The 20,331-nt window shown below is 35.0% G+C and overlaps 2 protein-coding genes across 2 annotated transcripts; both read right to left on the reverse strand.

Annotated features, from left to right (window-relative positions):
• Positions 1-55: 55 nt before the first annotated feature.
• Positions 56-9,017, reverse strand: LOC134241812 (general transcription factor IIH subunit 2-like). The gene is made up of 14 exons (XM_062723833.1): positions 8,917-9,017; positions 4,266-4,380; positions 3,930-4,016; positions 3,674-3,779; positions 3,146-3,251; positions 2,323-2,413; positions 1,995-2,082; positions 1,772-1,848; positions 1,641-1,671; positions 1,336-1,393; positions 1,054-1,157; positions 695-797; positions 502-541; positions 56-345 (listed from the first exon to the last, which is right to left on the reverse strand). The coding sequence occupies exons 1-14, from the start codon at positions 8,970-8,972 to the stop codon at positions 208-210; spliced, it is 1,200 nt and encodes a 399-aa protein (XP_062579817.1). The 5' UTR covers positions 8,973-9,017; the 3' UTR covers positions 56-207.
• A 3,938-nt stretch (positions 9,018-12,955) lies between these two features.
• On the reverse strand, positions 12,956-19,422 carry LOC134241814 (uncharacterized). The gene is made up of 4 exons (XM_062723835.1): positions 19,160-19,422; positions 18,676-18,750; positions 15,203-17,169; positions 12,956-13,343 (listed from the first exon to the last, which is right to left on the reverse strand). The coding sequence occupies exons 2-4, from the start codon at positions 18,707-18,709 to the stop codon at positions 13,275-13,277; spliced, it is 2,070 nt and encodes a 689-aa protein (XP_062579819.1). The 5' UTR covers positions 18,710-18,750; positions 19,160-19,422; the 3' UTR covers positions 12,956-13,274.
• Between the last annotated feature and the right edge of the window lie 909 nt (positions 19,423-20,331).

The raw sequence follows: 20,331 nt of genomic DNA on the forward strand, positions 1-20,331 counted from the left end.
ATTTACTGAAATTTCAGTTAATATTGATACATGTAGGTATGCCAACTCCTATGATTTTGATAAACCTAAAAATATGTGTTTTATTTTTTTTAGCTTTACCTGTATATTGTCAATTTTTCAAGAGGGTTTTAGTATGTTTTCCATTCATTACAGTCTTTCAAAAATATTAAACTTAAGTCATTTTTCTGTTGTAGTTCTTTATTCCTGTCAAGAAAAGCCAGCCATTTTGGCTAATTGTTGTGTTTGTCTAGAGCTAGCACACCCAGGGCAGGAATGTAATGTCTCATGGATAAATAAATCACAGTCCAAACAGAAAATCTGCTCACAATTGTTACATACGTACACCTACAAATAAAAAGAAAAGAGGTTTTATCTTTTTTTCATTCTGATCAATTACACAGAGTAAATCAATCCATAACATTGAAAGTAAACGAAATCTGAGTACATGGCTTTTTAAATTCAGCAAGAACAATTTTATTCTGTTTTATTCACTGAACTTACATTAAGTTCCTGAACAGTTGATAGACAAGAGAAGCATATCCTACAAAAGAAAAGCACACTTTAATATTTCCATGTGAATTATAGCAACCCTAAGACCTTTAATACTGAACTTTTACATTTATATTTAAAACAAAGATTACAGAGAGAGATTCTTGGTGAATACCTGAGTTTAAGGGCAGTATGTTTAACTTACACATTTGATCCAATCTGAGCTACAGGAATTTCACGAAACTGTTCTAATGGAAACAGGTGATGATATGAACGAGCCAGGTGTGGGGCTGACACAAGAGTTAGACCTGAAATTTACACAAAATCACCAAACTGTATAATGACGAAAACCTAAAATACAGTCAAATCTTCTTATCTCAGATTCAATGGCTCCATGAAGAAACACAAGATATTCAAGAATTCAAGGTATTGGGGTGTAAAATACAAAAACAATATGTAATTGGGACTTTCAGATCACTTTGGCATATTTATGGTATCTAATGAAGATAGTGAGTATCAATGTTTGAGACACAGGATATCAACTGTATATGTTGTTAAACTCACCACATGCCTTGCACTCAATGGGCAGCTCACAGTATTTACTTTTACACTGGGGACAGAAATATCCTGTGCTACTGAAGCCCTGACCATTTTTGCTGTCAAGATGACTGTAAAATAGAAGAACAGAAAATAAATCTATTAAATATTATATTCTTAATTTGTAAAGAAAATAAAAAGTTTCAGGAGACAAGTTTTTCAAACAAGAAAATGTTCAAAGGGCAATAACTTTGTCCATCTTACAAACAATTTATATGAGAGGGGTAAATAAACTAAATGACAAGGTACCACATGCACATGGATGGTCTCTCTTCTTTGTCTGAACTGAGTTGATGATGAGGAAAACCTGCAATGAAAAAAAAAAAACTAGATAGAAATCTTCAATTTAAAGAGCTTCTTTACAAAAATCATTTCCTTTTTCTTAAAAATATTTGCTTCCTAACTTAATATTACTATTTATTATATTCTCAAGAAAAGCAAACTGCAATAGCTTTGACAGTTTCTGCATTATCACTAAAAATAAGATTAAATGTTTCCTTTCTCTGAGACAAAGGGATGTTTAAAATTCATTTTAGACGATTTTAGAACCTTACCCATCCTGATGAGTGATGACTCTGTGCTTGCCTGAAGAAAAAAAACCCAACAAGATATGAGACGATAAAATTTGACAAAGTAATCAGTGCTTTAATTCAGTGACAAGGACAACCAGCCATTTGTTACTGACCGTGGCTGGTGGAGGAGTGACATGGTGTGTCAGGAGATCTTTAAAATGACTCTCGTCCAGAATTACATTGTAGCTACCTAAACACAGGAGGACAAAAATCAGTTAAGCAATGGCTCTACTTCAATAAAGTGCAACTTAAAAACAAAAGATCAGAATGAATTCAAAATGATTCATTTTGTCCATAAATCAATATTATTAAAATGTTAGATTTGTGAATTTTTACCATGTGTTTCCTTGCATAACTTTTTACAGATGCACACCTCTGCTGCCAGACCTATGACAGAACACCTAACGTTTCCATCTTTAAGGACCTGAAATCCAATACAGTAGAAATATACTGAAAATTCATCCATTGAACAGTCGAAATTCTTGATAGATTAAGAAATATTCAAGCTGTGGGCAAAAATGGTTGTTTTCATAAAAGCATTCCAAGATAAAAATGCAGGTCTCATTTTTTCAATACTCCCACCTACTATTAACTGTTCATTTACAGAGATTATAACTGTGTATAATAGACACACCCCCACCCCAGACTACTATTGTAAACTTACGGAGATGGTGCTGTGTATATTCTCTGGGTCACATGTCGTCAGACTTCCCAGCACCACCAACACTTCTCTGCTGGCATGTCCTGGCATATGTCTTCAGAGCAAAGAGAATATAGATGCAGGAATTATAATAAGTATATAGTATTATATAAATAGTATAGCAGTATATAGGCAGTTAGGGACTATTCGCAAGAACTTTAGGAGTATTTTACCCTATCTTTGGACTTTCAGTAGGCGTGACTTTCTCGGCGCTACGTAATGGAGAATACTAGTAGATTCTCATTGGTTACGAAATTAATAACATAGGAACTTAAAATTGTTGTTGATAACGATCAGATGACTTATGCCCCACCTCTGTGCCGTGAGAGAACTTTTAATTGGCTATTTACTATACCAGTTGACATTCGGCCGCATTTCTATCATATGTTTATTTCAACAGTGAAGGGAAGCTGTGTAAATTTCAGAAGCTAATTTAAGGAAATGCCACGCCTTACTGAAAGTCCACACTAAGCGTGTAATTCTTCTATTTTGGCACAATTACACGAGACAGCTTACTTGTGAAAATTTCATTCTTGTAAATATTAGAATACCTTGAGATTATTTAGAGCAATAACCATAATTTAAGGAAATTTTGTCCTGCTTATGAGGGTTTAATGACTATTTGGCAAAAATAAGATGTTGCAAAAATTTAATGATTTACATATTCAAAAAATGCAATTCACTATTATTGTCATATGAGGAAATTTCACTTTTTCCCAAATAAACTCGAAGACAATTTCAGATACAAAAATTTTTTTTTTCCAGTGACATCCAAGTTGTTGAATACCTGAGAGTTTGATTAGCCAGTTCTAATGAGTTCTGGAGAGAAGGTTCCCCATGACACACTTGATCTGCAAGGCTCTGTAACATGGTTATATGTCTTCTGGGATTTCCTGAAGAAGAAAAAGATAACTTATTCAGCAGAACTCTCTTGAATATATCACATTCACGGAACCATTATCGTTATGTTAACAATCAAAGTTTTTTAATCCCTTGTGAAATTAACCATATCCATGCATGTTAAATTTTATGGATAGAGCAAATCTCTGGATATATCGTAAACTGATTTTGTGTCCTGTACATGTTTTACAGGAAATTTACATCATAATAATAAATTTTACAATTTTAATTATTTTAGAATACTGAATTCATAAACTATTAAGTGCAAGGATTTATATTTTAAATTTAATTCTTCTAATAACTAGAGAATATTTCCTCATTCGTAAAAATTCATCATCATGGAATTGATTTCAAACTGGCAATATAGAATATGAAACGAATAATAATTGGTTTACAGTCATTTTAACAGTTTTACCTCCCAGCTCTGATATCTTTTCTGCTCTTTTGTTCTTTGTGGTAATGATACCCAGTTGGCTGATTGGATTTTGATCAAAATACTCTTCAACAAAATACTCCAAAAGCTGAATTTTTAAAAAATTATCAGGAATTTAAATACACGTCATGATCATTTTTCATTTGCATTTTAGGCAATATATACTAATGAAAATGTTGTTCAATTATTAAATCCTATTTTTACAAATAAATTATTATACGAAGCATTGTGGTCCTACTTTTAAGGTGGACAAGAGACGGGTTGGTTTCAGATCTTGGTCACTCATGGCTTCAGAGATGTCAATTATAAGAAATAAATGTCTCATCTGAAATAAAACAAACCTATTAATACAGATACATAGACAAAGACTGAAAAGACAATATAAACAAAATGAAATACAAATTATTTTTGATAAAATTAATAAGAATTTTAAGAACTACATTAAATAAAAATTATTTTTTCTCACTAAATCAACTCAGATATTACTGATTTTTTTTTATATGATTATTCTACTTATCAAACCAAGTCTGACAATACTGATTTTTTTCAGATGATTACTGGTATATCTACTTACCATACCAAGTCGGACATTACTGATTTTCTCAAGGAGTTTCCTCCTCTTGGCTTTACTGACAATATCATCTACGCTAGCCTGCAGTGAGCCTTTCTCATCTTCTTGAATAGCTTCCCTACAAAGGAAAGAATTAATTCAAACTTTCATAAAACAATAGGTCCAAGAAAGTAAAATGACTTTTCTGATAAATTGCATAAAAAAATCACTGTTCCCTACTTCTAATTTGGCAAACCTATGGCGCTCTAAGGCACATTAAGATGCATCAACTGACAAGGTTAATGGTTTGAAGCCCCTAAGTATGTAAAACATATGGCTAGATACATGAACAAGAGGCCCATGGGCCACATCGCTCACCTGAGCACCAAGGGTAGGACTAGTATAAAATGGCTTTTTATTGTAAAGTTTAAATCCAAAAGTAGTCCCACGACCAATCATGGATTTGCTATTTTTAGAAAATGATTGAGAAGAAGATTTTTAAAGAATTTTCCTATATATTTCTACGTAAAACATTAGTCGGCCATTTTCTACCCCCGGGGGTCATGATTTGAACAAAATTGAATCTACACTACCTGAACATGCTTCCATATAAATATGATGAATTATGGCTTTGTCATTCTTGAGAAGAAGATTTTTAAAGAATTTTCCTATATATCTCTATGTAAAACATTGGTCGGCCATTTTGGCCTCGCCCTACCCCCGGGGGTCATGATTTGAACAAACTTGAATCTACACTACCTGAACATGCTTCCATATAAATATGATGAATTATGGCTTTGTCATTCTTGAGAAGAAGATTTTTAAAGAATTTTCCTATATATCTCTATGTAAAACATTGGTCGGCCAAGGAACAAAATTGAATCTACACTACCTGAGCATGCTTCCATATAAATATGATGAATTATGGCTTTGTCATTCTTGAGAAGAAGATTTTTAAAGAATTTTCCTATATATTTTTATGTAAAACTTTGGTTGGCCATTTTGGGTCCTTACCCCCAGGGGTCATGATTTGAACAAATTTAAATCTACACTACCTGAGCATGCTTCCATATAAATAATGAATTATGGCTTTGTCATTCTTGAGAAGAAGATTTTTAAAGAATTTTCCTATATATTTCTATGTAAAATTACCCCCAGGGGTCATGATTTGAACAAACTTGAATCTACACTACCTGAGAATGTTTCCATATAAATATGATGAATTATGGCTTTGTCATTCTTGAGAAGAAGATTTTCAAAGAATTTTCCTATATATTTCTATGTAAAACATGATTTGAACAAACTTGAATCTACACTACATGAGCATGCTCCCATATAAATATCATGAATTATGGCTTTGTCATTCTTGAGAAGAAGATTTTTAAAGAATTTTCCTATATATTTCTATGTAAAACTTTTGCCCTACCCCCGGGGGCAATTTGAACAAACTTGAATCTACACTACCTGAGGATGTTTCCCCATAAGTTTCATCTTTCCTGGCACAGTGGTTCTTGAGAAGAAGATTTTTAAAATATACCACTAAATTTTCATTAATTCCCAATTATCTCCCCTTGAATAAGGGCGTGGCCCATGAACAAACTTGAATCCCCTTCACCCAAGGATACTTTGTGGCAAGTTTGGTTGAAATTGGCCCAGCCTGAGAAGAAGTATGTAAAAATGTGAAAAGTTTACAGACAGACAGACGGACAGCTGGACGGACGGACAGACAGACGCCGGACAAAATGTGATCAGAAAAGCTCACTTGATCCTTCGGCTCAGGTGAGCTAAAAATTTAGGAAATAGCCTGTAGGTCATTGCAACATATTTTTTGTTTTATAGTCATTATAAGGCCTCAGTATGGGAAGTATTGACAAGGTTTGATAATCCAAACCCTCTGACCTTCAAAAATATAAATAACTGACAATTTGAAAAATAATGACAAAATGCAAAAAGTAGACCACTGTGAGTTCAGCTTGACAGTGTATGCAGTGTATGTACAGACTCATTTGAAAATTCAACATTGGTATAACTTTAAAAGTTATAATCACTCTGAAGCTAAATCACTGTGCAATGGAAAAGAAGAAAAAGAAATATGCAATGCATACATGCCAACTTTCCCGATTTAGGCGGGATTCTCTCAATTTTACCCTTTCATCCCGCCTTCCCGATCGGGAGAGAAATATTGCCCTAATTTCCCGATTTGAAAAAAATCACCTTAAAATTTCATATTATAAAAGTTTCCCTACCGCTGAATTTTGACAATCGGGATAACAATGTCAGACTTGTTTATTCAATGCACACAGATAGGTTTCATTGTTTATTTAACCAGGTGTTAATTAGGTCTTAGGCCACGGGAAATCACTTCACGCTTAATCAGGTACAAGTAGCTTATAGCTTGGGGCAATTACTTTGTTTTAAGGGGTATGCAAGGTGAAACACATAGACTAACGTGATAACTATTAGTCATTTTATTAAAAACATAAATTAAAGACAATAAAATACTAATCAAACCATAAAATCGGAATCCATAGAGATCGTTTTTTTTTTTAAACGAAAGTAGAAAACTACAACGCATAGCTGCTGATTTTATCTTCCTAATGAAAAATATTGTAAAGTTTGCCAGTTAAAATCATGAAAATAATATGAAAAAATTAAGATGAAACAATCAAGTGTATGTCAATTAGCTCTTCTCCCATAAGTAATATGTGTTAGGTATGTGCATGTTAAGGAAATACCCACATGGCACCATCAAAACTGACAAATTTCATGACTGTAAAAAAATAAAGTGTGGTATAAATTTCTGTAAATTTAATATCTTATTAGAAATTCTAATTAATTGAAATATAAATAAAAAATCTCAACAAGAGGCCCAAGGGCCACAGCGCTCACCTGAGCACATCAGCTAGGAAAAAAAACATATCAGATCAGAACTGAAAGTTAACGTAAGTCAGAAATTTGCATAATTTACAAACTAGAATCTACATTACCTGAGGATGATTCCATATAAATATTACCATCATGGCTTTGAAATACTTGAAAAGAAGATTTGAAAAGGTTTCCCTATATATTCCTATGTAAAACTTTGGTCAGCCATTTTGGCCCCACCCTACCCCCGGGGGTCATGACTTGAATAAACTTGAATCTACACTACCTGAGGATGATTCCACATGAGTTTTATCTTTCCTGGCCAAGTGGTTCTTGAGAAGAAGATTTTTAAAGATTTTTCCTGTATATTCCTATGTAAAACTTTGATCGGCCATTTTGGCCCCGCCCTACCCCCGGGGGCTTGAACAAATGAATCTACACTACAGTGCAAACCTTGAGAAGAAGATTTTTTAAAAATGGCATTAATTTTTCTACATTCCCCTTGGAAAAATGAACAAAAATCCCCTTTACCCAAGGATACTTTGTGGCAAGTTTGGTTGAAATTGGCCCAGTGGTTCTTGAGAAGAAGATGAAAATGTGAAAAGTTTACAACGACAACAACGACGACGACGACGACGACGGACAAATTTTGATCAGAAAAGCTCACTTGAGCCTTCGGCTCAGGTGAGCTAAAAATGTTTCCAGAAACAGGACTTTACAGTATCAAAACCTCATATTTTTTTAGCCTTTGAAAAAAAAAAATGATTTAAAAGTTGTACAATTTTTCACTAAATTATGTGTCCTGGTAGAAAGAAAAATGTTTACATATGTAACTAAATACCACTTCTTTAGTGAGAGAGGCACCTATTTTAGCAAAAATATTTCGATTGTGGAAAGAAAAACTTTATTTTTTGTGTTGACTTAATTCCTAAGTTGTATTGATAAGTGATATCAATATAATAAATTTAAAAAAGATCATTTCATACAATCATTTAATTTCACGACAAAATGTCGCGAATTTAAAGCTTTGAAAAATGTCATCACGCGCTAAATCCCCCATGGGAATTTTCAAAAGTTAGCATGTATGGCAATGGACCAGATCATATGAATTTATGATTAAGACGTGGGCCTCACTAGTAAGGTGCCCTTCAAACTGATCTACTTTGCCACAGGCGACTGAACCTCCCTCCTCCCCTTTTCAAAAATGTGATTGTCCACTGAAGACAATGACCATGCTCCTCCATAGCACGGCTTGACACCACATGTAGTAAGTGTTATATGTGAGAAAAATGTATGGTCAGACCGAGAAATGAACCCAAATCCCTGCATCACTAGTCAGGTGCTTTACAAACTGAGCTCTCCAGGTCGAAATCCACATGTAAACAAGAAAGGAGAAAATATATGGCTGGACTGGGAATCGAACCCAGGACCCCTGCATCTTTATTCAGGTGTTCTACAGACTGAGCTACCTAGGCCAATGTCCACAGTGCAAACCATTACATTCCTAATGAAATGGTCGTCCCCCTCAAAGACACATCCCAAATTCTTACTAGCCCCTGGCAGGACTTTCATATGACTGGGAAAGGACTCGAACTGACTCCTGCATCACTAGTCTACAGACTGAGCTATCCAGGCCAATATCCACGGCCCAAATCCAATCTTCCAGACCGCAACAACCGAATTCATAAAATCATAAACCACATGGTCCTATCAGTATCATTTGATTTTCATATACTAATTAAAAATAAATAAAAACTACAAATAAAGTAGGGAGCTGTCGAGGAAAATAAATAAGGTGGTTGAATTATACCAAGTCCGCTCGTATTCTGTTTCCCATCTGTATCCCTTTTCCTCTTCTTCTGCCATTCTGTATCTTTTTATTTTTCAGGCTGACTAGTCCGACATGCAACTATTCAGAGTGATCTGCCCTTGATATTAATAGTTGAACCATTCCGTAAACTAGATACGGTTATGTTTTGCAGGGATGTAAACATACAGTTTTCTATTTATTTGTATATCAGGAAAAGTTTCTTTTTTTTAAATAAAGGTATCTTTTATTTTACAGTGATAAACTAAAGTGTTATTTTCATATATAAATGACAACTTTCATTACTAAAAAAAGTTCCTACTTCTTTAAATTATTATTTTTACACTGGACGAAAGCATTATTTAAAATTTGAAAGTGGGGATGAGATTTTGCAGATTCACATTAAATTCTTTCAACAGAAAATAAACAAACAAACCTTTGGTAAGAGAGAGAAAGAGAGACTCAGAGAGAGAGAGAGAGAGAGAGGGGGGGGGCTTTAATTAGGCCAAAATAAAATTATAGTTTGTTTGGAATTGCCTCCCGCCTCATTGAAATGCCCCCTCCTGAAAAAATTTTATTGAACAAAAGTAGGAAGATTTTTTTTTATTTAATCAATTTTTTTGCCTATTATTCATATGTCACATGCACCATACAAAACACCAAAAGATAATGTCAGATCTATGTAAAATTACAATTCTGTCTACTTTTTTTAAAAGTCAGAAAATGTCTCTTAGATTTTTCAAAAATTTTAAATTTATCTTCAATTTAAATAATAAAATAATTTCCCTCCCTCCCTCCTGTGTCTGAAACCCTTCAGGCGGCAATTCCAAACAAACAATTTTTTAAGGATGGCCTTACGTTCGCACATTATTCTTTTAGAGAAGTGGATCTATAGGTTTTCGCCTACATCCAATACAAGCCTGTCTACTTCTCTCAAAAGAATAGTTCGAACGTGTCAAAAATTGCCATTTTAACAAGTATCTGTTAATAATATAGCCTTATTTAAAAAAAAAAAAAAAAAAAAAGGAGGCCCATGGGCCACATCGCTCACCTGAGTAACTTTGGTGATTCCTTTCTTTACCTTTCTCCCTTGTAATACCTATTGCGTGGAGCCCCGACCTACCCTCGGGGGTCATAATTTTAACAATTCAGATTCTATACACTACCCCAGAAATCTTCCACATATGGTTCAACTTTTCTGGTCCAATGGTTCTTAAGAAGATTTTTAAAGATTTTCCCTATATATATTTCGCTGTAAAACTTGGATTCCCTACTGGGGCCCCGTCCTACCCCCGGAGGTCATCATTTTAACAATTTAAAATCTATACTACCCCAGGATGCTTCCACATAAGGTTCAGCTTTTCCCGCCCAATGGTTCTTGAGAAGAATGCGTTTCCTATATATTTCACTGTAAAACTTGGATTCCCTATTGTGGCCTTGCCCTACTCCCGGGGGTCATCATTTTAACAATTTAGAATCTACACTACCCTAGGATGCTTCCATATAAGTTTCAGCTTTTCTGGCCCAGTGGTTCTTGAGAAGATATTTTAATGACCCCACCCTATTTTTTTCCTTGTAAGGTGACTTGGCCCTTCATTTTAACAATTTAAACCCCCATCACCCCAGGATGCTTTGTACCAAGTTTGGTTAAATTGGTCCAGTGGTTCTTGAGAAGAAGTTGAAAATGTGAAAAGTTTACAGACGGACGGACGGTCAGACAGACGACGGACAATGGGTGATCAGAAAAGCTCACTTGAGCTTTCAGCTCAGGTGAGCTAAAAAAGTAATGGAAATACTTTAATTAATGACGTGTAAGTTAACTACAATCCGATAAGAATTGAAAAAAATATATATACGATTTTTTTTTCATATTTCAAAACCAAAATGTAAAACAATGCAGTTTTATCTTACCCTATTGTTAAAGTTTGAAGTATGTCTTCTTTTTTATGCCCCCGTAATCGAAGATTTGGAGATGTTTAGTTTTTGTCCTGTCCATCCGTCTGACTGTCTGCAAAAAAACTCTATCCCTGCCTATATCTTTTTGGTTGGTTAAAGCTATGATTTTTATATTTTATAGAAATTTTGATCTTGACCTACTTTTGAAAAACTTTAATCTTGGACATAAGTTCACATAACTACCACAGGCACCTGATAACTACTATGGATTTCATACTCTGTACTTATTAAACATGAATTTCTTGTGACATGCCTTCCTTTAGGTATACCATTAATTTTGACCATTTGACTTTTGATTTTGACACACTTAAAAAAAATCAACCTTGGCCCAACTTTTGAACCGTTGTTGCATGGGCTTTTATATATTATATATATCACATGTATGTGTCTATTAATTTCGACATTTTTCGGCTAAAGGGAGGGGGGGGGGTGTTAAAATATTTGGCCAGCACCTGTTTTATATTACCACGTCTAATATATTCCTGTGTAAAACTTTTCACCATTTTTAAACACGGATCCTCGATCCTCTACACTATAAATATGGGAATAATTTTATTTATCCGATATTCTGATCAATTTGCAAATAAATAGTCTTCATACATGCACTTTAGATTTTCTTTTATAGTTAATAATTTTTTTGTGGCTCCAACATAGCTTAGAGGGAGATGATTTTCACAGGTGCTTGAGGACAGGACCCCCCCCCCCAATATAGAACCCCTGGTCTTTTAGACTTTTTTTCACAAGAATTATATATGGATGACACATCTGTGATATATCTATCCTATCAATTCAGAAAAAATTGCTTAAACTTAACTATAACTTAAACTGTTATATAAATTTTTATATATAGAATGTAGGGTAGATTTTATAAAACGTTTCTTTTATGTAATTTTTCGATTTGTTGATATAGATCTTATCTCAAATATGTCAATGGAAGATAATTTATGAGAAAAAAATTGAAAAGGCCAAAGGGTCTATATCGAAAGGAGGGGGGGGGGTTCCTGTCCTCAAGTACCTGTGATGATTTTATGAAAATTAAATTTAGGTTTATGCCAGGTAGGGGCTCATCCTCTCCCTTTTGCGAAGATAGACATTGAAAATTGGGGCTTAGTGTTGTTGATTTATCCCCCCTTATTTTCTTCAATTTCCTGATAGTAAATTGAATATATTTTATAACTGATGGTTATAAAAGCTACTGTGATAAAACTAATTACATTTCCTTGACATTTTTCTTAACTTCATATAGATAAACTGGTCTCATGAAATCCCGACACCTACAGTGTGCATCACTGTGAAATGGTACAGCTGGAAATTCCTTCTTTTAAGGATATACGTTCCTCAGCCAGGAAGGATAACTCTTTAATTTATAATTTAATTCAAAAAGTCTTAAAATAAAGCTTAAAATTGAAATTTTTTCATGCAACAATTTTCATTTTCTGCCTCTTTATATGATTCAATGTTCTTTCAAGTTTTAACAAACGGTATTAAAGAATTTGACATTTTAACCTCATAAAATTAAGTAAACCTTGCATATTTAAAAAAAATCAAATTTCTTTTAATTTAGCCTTAGTTACCAATGTTTATAAGCATGATTTGCAATTAGAAGTGATTTACGGTGTTTTCTTTGAAAGGAAACACTTCATATACTATGCATTATGAAACGATGGACGTAAGTAGGAGAAAGTAAAGTACTATATAAGTGTAAAATTCATGCAATTTTCTTTAAAAGCCTGGATACCTATGAATTTTATTCCTAAAATGTATTTCTTGATCAATTATCAATCAAAAAATATCTCAAATCGCATTTCCTGAAAAATTATGATTTACTAATTTTCCCTATATAATATGATTAAATTTAAAGATGAAGTTTAAAGAAACACTGTGGGTAAATACAATTGAGCATTTTCAATTACTCAATGCCTGATTTTCTGAACCTGAGGATCGGATAACCTTAAATACAAATATTTCATTCAATTTGTTTTTCTGCTTTTTTTCCTGTCGGAAATGCCCTAGAAGTTGCTGTTGAGTACCTGGTAGTATGGTTAAACTTTAAAGCTACTCTTCCCTTTAAATGCAAAATAAACCATTAAACACATCAATTTTATTTCTGAATTTTCTGTGATAATGTATGTGAACATCAATCAATATAGTCTGTACAGTACCATTTGAAAGATATATATACAGGTACCAGTTTTCATTTTTGTTTTTAATATTTTGAATAGGTGTAATGTTTATCTACTAAAGCATTCAATCCATCAGAAGGTAAAACTGCCTGAATTTCCATTCTAATGGTGGAATTAAAACTACTGCAGTTCTTCAAAAAAGTATGAAACATTAAGTATAAAACATGCCACTTGAAATGCCACAAAAGCCAACAGGAAAAGCACTGGCTTCATAAGCTCTTGTTAGTTAAGTTTGCTGCTTGATCTGGACTTTTTCAGCGAAGCAGATTTTGTTGCAGGTGACTCTTCCTTCTGAAATATACATGTAAATATGAATGTGATTTTTGCTATATAAAATGTTTCATGAAAATGGCATAGAGAATGAAGAGTAGTCAAACTTTAAAAAACTACAAACAATAAAATTCTCAGAACAGGGCAAAAAGCATGGAAGATTTTATGCAAACCATGTACTAATAATGTTAGGGATGAAATTCAGACAAACTAATCTTCTTTTTATCTGACATTTTATGATTTAAAATATCTCTTAAATATAACATCTGTAATTAATACATGAAGTAGTAATAACTAATTTGTAGTAGAAAGCATCCCAACCTACAATAACCATGCATGTTTGGTCAAAATTGGGACTGCATTTGATAGGGAATAAACCTGCTCCAAATAATAAGTGTCTATTCATACACAAATCTAAGCTAAAAGACAGCATTCCCAGAATAGCTAAATAATGCAAATGCACTTAAAGTTACTTTAATGGAAAAATTATCTCTGCAAATCAAAGAATAACTGAAGATGTAAGCATTATCCAATCCTGTAATGTTGAAAGGTTGAAAGTTACTTTAATGGCTCCCTAAAAAAAAGCCACTTTATGTGAAAATTGTTAAGCATTCATATATGAAAAGCCCTGCAACTGGGTTTTTGACATGGAAAATGCACATGCTTTTTTTCCTGGGTTTTTTAAGTTTTTCCTTAATCAAGAGATGTATCAAACATGAATTATGAAATTTTTCTTCCAGTGACCTTGAACTTCCCCAATTGACCTTGGGTCAAGGTCATGACACACCCTTGGGTCATGGGCAATCTTTGTGTGAAATGAGAACCTACCAGGTTTATCCATAAGAAAGATATGGACCGGACACAAATTATGAAATTTTTTTTTCCAGTGACCTTGAACTTCTCCAAATGACCTTGGGTCAAGGTCATGACACACCCTTGGGTCATGGGCAACCTTTGTGTGAAATGAAAACCTACCAAGTTTATCCATAAGAAAGATATGGACTGGACACAAATTATGAAATTTTTCTTCCAGTGACCTTCAACTTCCCCAAATGACCTTGGGTCAAGGTCATGACACACCCTTGGGCCATTAGCAATCTTTGTGTGAAATGAGAACCTACCAAGTTTATCCATAAGAAAGATATGGACCAGAAACGAATTATGAAATTTTACTTCCAGTGACCTTGAACTTCCCCAAATGACCTTGGATCAAGGTCATGACACACCCTTGGATCATGGGCAATCTTTGTGTGAAAGGAGAACCTACCAAGTTTATCCATAAGAAAGATATGGACACAAATTAAGAAATTTTTCTTCCAGTGACCTTGAACTTCCCCAAATGACCTTGGGTCAAGGTCATGACACACCCTTGGGTCATGGGCAATCTTTGTGTGAAATGAGAACCTACCAAGTTTATCCATAAGAAAGATATGGACTGGACAATAATTATGAAATTTTTCTTCCAGTGACCTTCAACTTCCCCAAATGACCTTGGGTCAAGGTCATGACACACCCTTAGGTCATGGGCAATCTTTGTGTGGAGTAGTAGATTCTAATGTCCCTCTGTAAGAAAGATATGGACTGGACTTGATTGCAGATGGAAAGACGGACAGACAGACGGACAAGGTGATTCCTATATTACCCCCCCAAACTTCGTTTGCGGGGGGTATAAAAATTGAACCTGAAACTAAATGTTTGGGGGGGGGCACAAGTCCACCTCAACTTAACTGATCATGAAATGAGATAAAAAAACATAAATAAAATTTGTAAGAGTACATGTGTAGTGTTTAGTGTTTACAAAGAAATAGGTGGATACATTAAAATCACATAAGCTCAATCAACACCAAACAAAAATCATTTAAATGCTCTTCAGTATTTACCTGTTGAGTACTGCTTTTTTCAGTGTCCACAGAACCCTTAGCTGTCTTTGTGCAGGACCGCAGAGACCTCTCTGAAGCTACTGAAGTTCCCGAGGTGGTTGAACTTGGCCTACTAGAAGCTGATTTGAGGTTCTGCTTTCTTTGTGTGGTGCCAGTCTTTTGAACAGAGGCAGACATTGCGGGTCTTTTCTTCGAAGCTGTTGAATACGAAAGTGTAGATGGTGTTGAATAAGTGACTTCTGTTTGGGTGCCCCTCTTCGTGGTATAGTAAGAGGAGGCGACTAGAACGCTGGCCTCACTGGGAGGGGAAGCAGACGTAATAGAGTCTGTATTAATTTTGTCAACACTGTCTTCCTCTGATTGTTCCTTCTCCTCTGTTTTGGACTGAGAGCGTGTGGATCTTCTTTTTTCACCTGCGTCTGCTGTTTGGGAAAATTCATGTGCTATACGAGTAGCCAGTGGTATCCCTGAATGGGACTCTGCCAGTGACCCATCAAACTTGCCATAGCCTTGACCAGGGTTACCTTCCTCATCAGACGACATCCTTGTCTTTTTCATTTTGTCTGCTGGTTTAGGCTTCTTGATAATTCTCTTCCTAATGTTTGGGATTTCCAGCTTGACGTCCCTCTCTTCTCCCACCAAGGAGTTGTACACCACTTCATCATTGGGCCTGCAGTTCCGAGTTGTAGGTGTGATAACATTCACTGCTTCCTCCGGTCCATTTAAGGAGTTATAAATTCTCTGACTGCGCCTAGGAGTTGGAACCTCACTTCCATCCTTCATCTTCAGTTTTCTAATCAAACTTGCTGTGGAAGCTGACTTTGCTAAAGGTTTATCAGGTGTTGCACTTCTGCCCGATTCTGCATCCGCTAAGCTTGTGTTACCTCTGTTTTTAGGAACTGTCTTCTTTACATCTGTTTTCTCTGCACCATTTGAATTTACACCAAACTGAGACAAAAACTTTGGCAGTTTTTTGACACCTTTTCCATCTTTGCGGTATGCTGTTGATACTACAGTTGAAGCACGGGAAGTTGTAGGATTACACATTTTTAAGCTTTCCATACGCACTGGTGTCCTTCTGCTCACATCCGACTTGGCAGAGACTGGCCTTCTACCACTCTTTAGTTGACTTTTCTTAGTTTTCAGAGCAACTACTGGCTTTGGTCTTTTTCTTGCACTGTCCACCACTGAAGTTTCTGCAGGAAGTGCACTTTTTCTATACAGAGGAAGTGGGGCCACAACTTTCACAGCATAATCAGGCCCCACTAAAGAATTATATACCCTCTGGCTTCTTCTAACAACTTGCTCTACAACAGGAGCAATACCTTCATCAGTTACAACTTCTCCAGAGTTTCCATTCACTTTATCTCCTTCACTTGATGGCATCTTTTCCCCTTTCTCCTCCTCATTAGATGCTGTTGCAGAATCATCACCAGAGGCGGAATTCTCCTGTGCATCATTTACTTTATGTTGGACTTCTTTGGCTAGTTCAGACATGACATCTGTCTCCTCTATTAAATCATACTCCATATTAACAGGGCGTGCGAAAGCACACACTGGATGTACGACTAGGACCTCCTCTATCTTCTCTCCTTGAGACGTGACGGGCAAGAGAGACTCAGCAGGTTTCTCAATGCAGAAAGTCATCCTGTCCTCAGTATCCACTTTCTTGGCTATTTCGTTTATTAGACCATCATCGACAGGATCTGTGGACACTTCCAAGTTAGGATCCACTATTTCTGATATTGTGTTTACCACATCTGGAACATTTTCTTCCTTGTCAGCATCACTAGTCACAACTGATGAGGCTTCACATTGGACGGTGTCTGCAGAAACATCATTATCCACTTTCTGTTCTGGTGTCTCAACTTCCATATTCTTAACCAACAGTCCACTTTCATGTTGGTACATCACATCTGTATTCCCTGCCTCTTGTTGGGATTTCGGTGAATCTGGAACAGTCTGGTCTGAAAATATTAAAAATCAATGATGATTTCCTTCATAATTTACATTTTTCAAGTATGCCTTAGATCTGGCTCTATTCACATTTTAAATATGCCTCTTTGATAATTCTTTTTCAAAATAAATTACATTTTTAATTTCTCATTAAAGCAAACATAGGTAATCAGAGATTACAGAGCTCACCTCAACGAATGTTGTCTTTAAGAAAAGCAAAGTCACACAATTACCAAATAAAAAGTGTACATCCAAAAATGCAAAATTTATTCAATTTTGATCTGATACTTTGGAATAGACCTATATTAAAACTTCAAACTAGTTCTTTATCACGAAAATGTGATTAAAATCCAGTATCAGAAGCAAGTGGCAAGTTTGATTTATATAAGCCTTATAGTTTCTTGGTAATAGACCTGCACCCATAACTTTTACCTGGTCCATTATCTGGAAAATGTATGTCGAATTCAGCATCCAAGTCCATTAGTGTACATCCTAAGATGTATCATCCATGCGAGTTTGCACAACACAGGGCTAACAGTTACTCAGAAAAGAAACCTTCATAAAAATTTAACCTCTTCACTCATCCACAAAAAATGTAGGTCAGATTCAGCATCCGAAGCAAGCCTGGTAGTATGCATCCTTAGATGTATCATCCAAGCAAGTTTGGTCAACATACGCCTTATAGTTACTTGGAAATGAATCCTGCATCAAAAACTTTAACCTGTTCACTCATCCGGAAAATGTACGTCAGATTCAGCATCCGAAGCAAGCCTGGTAGTATGCATTCTTAGATGTATCATCCATGCAAGTTTAGTCATTTTAGGGCTCATTGTAACTTGGAAATGAAAACTGCACCAAAAATTTAACCTGTTCACTCATTCGAAAAATGTAGGTCAGATTCAGCATCCAAAACAAGCCTGGTAGTATGCATACTAAGATGTACCATCCATGCAAGTTTGGTCATTATAGGGCTCATAGTATCTTGGAAATGAAACCTGCACCAAAAACTTTAACCTGTTCACTCAACCGGAAAATGTAGGTCAGATTCAGCATTCGAAGCAAGCTTGGTAGTATGCATCCTTAGATGTATCATCCATGCAAGTTTGGTCAACATAGGGCTTATACTTCCTTGGAAATGAGACCTACACCAAAAACTGTACCAAAAATGTTAACCTGCTCCAAAAACATTAATCTGGTCATTCTTTTGCTGAAATTGCAGCATCTGAAACTTTGACTGGTACAATGAAACACACTAGAAGCATCTTCCATGCATGTCTAATCAATATAGGATATAGAAGTACTTAAAAAGAAAACTGCTCAAAAAAACTTAACCTGGGACGCCGACGCCGACACCGAGGGTATTACATAAGCTCCCCCAACTTCGTTGAGGTGAGCTAAAAATAAGACTGATTACTGGACAGTCCTTTGATCTGCTCATATAGATCACTAAAAAAGAAAAATACTGAGGTTAAAGCAGAATGTAGGAGACTCATTGATTGATTTGAGCTGCTCATTACCTGCTGTACCACAGTCCTGTTGTTCCATTTCCATCTTCCTTGAGCCAGGTACTCAGTGGAAAACTTTATCTTTGCCTAAAATGAAAGGACACACCTATAAAATATTAGGGTCACTAACTTTAAATGTACAAAGGTAAAAGGAGTAGTAAAAAGTGCCATCAACTTCTCAATAAAGAGTATTCTTTAACAGGGCAAATTACTCAATATATTTTAGTGAACTATGATGCAAGACAAATTATGAAATAAATGTCATTTAATTATAACCAACCTAGATTTTTTTCATTTGACCTGCAAAAGGGCAGTACCAGTTATCTTTTAATAAAAGGTCAATAAAAATTTTGCAGGAACTCTTATTTAACATGATCAATTTCTTTGTAAAATCTATAGAAAATTGCATCTTAAGTAAAATTTGAATGATAATGATTAAAATGCAACTTGTTGGAGAATTGATTAAGATATAAAGACGATACTTTCTTCAACTTACGCTCTCTGGTCTAAAAGTGAGACCACATTTTCCCTCTGCAAAAACTGGAACTGGCTGGTCCACGCTACATGCTATGAACAGTGGACGGCTTTAGGTTACGCTTCAGATGCTCTCTAAATTATTTACCTCTCTTAGAAATGCTTAAAATTGTGAAATTTCCTGGTGGACAAACACCATAAGAAGATAAAACTTTCACACAGACATTTCAATCGACAATGGACAAACCTCCAGCCAAAACCGGAAGTACATTGATTACGTACATTTACGTCACAAGTCTACTTTCGCTTTACACCAAGGCGAAAAACTTGTAGATTTACCATACCGAGACGAAATGAGTAAAAAGTATTAAGAAGAATTTTGCTTGATAAGTTAAACTGATAAAACCAGTCCGGTCTTAGGTTGGTGACCCAATGGTAATCCGGATAAGCTAACAAGAAACAAAGAAATCCCCGCTATTCAGGGTTAATAAAAAAGATAATTGAAAGGTCAACAATATCCTTATTACTCTCTGACCTAGTTGAGCTAATTATGCCAGTGACTTCCCATTAGCATAATTAGGTCTCACCCCCTCTTCCCCGATATCAAATTAACTGTGTAAAAATAATTTTCTTTCTCATACTGGTGTATATATGAAAATTGTTGATAATGTATAATCCTGTAAATAAAATCATGGACCTATATACTGAGTATGTATGTCCCTGATAAAATAAATTACCATCCTGTGAAGTATACGCAGAATCTTTGCCTCAAAATTATCTTGTATTTTATTGAAAATAAAAGAATATACTAGTACTTAAAATTGGAAAAACAGTCCAGTAGCAGTAGCTCAATAAAACAGCATTCACTCATAGACATAGGAGGTTCCAGATTTTAGTCATCTTAATACACTGTATTCAGTTGTAGAGATTAGATGGTCCTATGTCTACTAGTATGATCTTGACACAAATCCATGATGCATTGCCATACATTTTCCAAACTGGAGGTAGTCTTGACCAACTTTTTAGTTGTGACACCCCTCAACTTCTTCCAAAAGAAAGGCTTCATTTTCACAAACAGGCACCTACATTACCTCTCTACCTCTATTATTAGGTAGATGGTATATATTTTTTTTATTAAAAGAAAAATAAGTAACGTTAGGTGCCTGTTTGTGGTTTCAAATTTTGCAAGATTAG

This window comes from Saccostrea cucullata, unplaced genomic scaffold (genome assembly GCF_032062105.1).
Source record: "Saccostrea cucullata isolate Sc308-1 unplaced genomic scaffold, CSIRO_AGI_Scuc_v1 ctg7, whole genome shotgun sequence".
Classification (NCBI taxonomy): domain Eukaryota; kingdom Metazoa; phylum Mollusca; class Bivalvia; order Ostreida; family Ostreidae; genus Saccostrea; species Saccostrea cuccullata.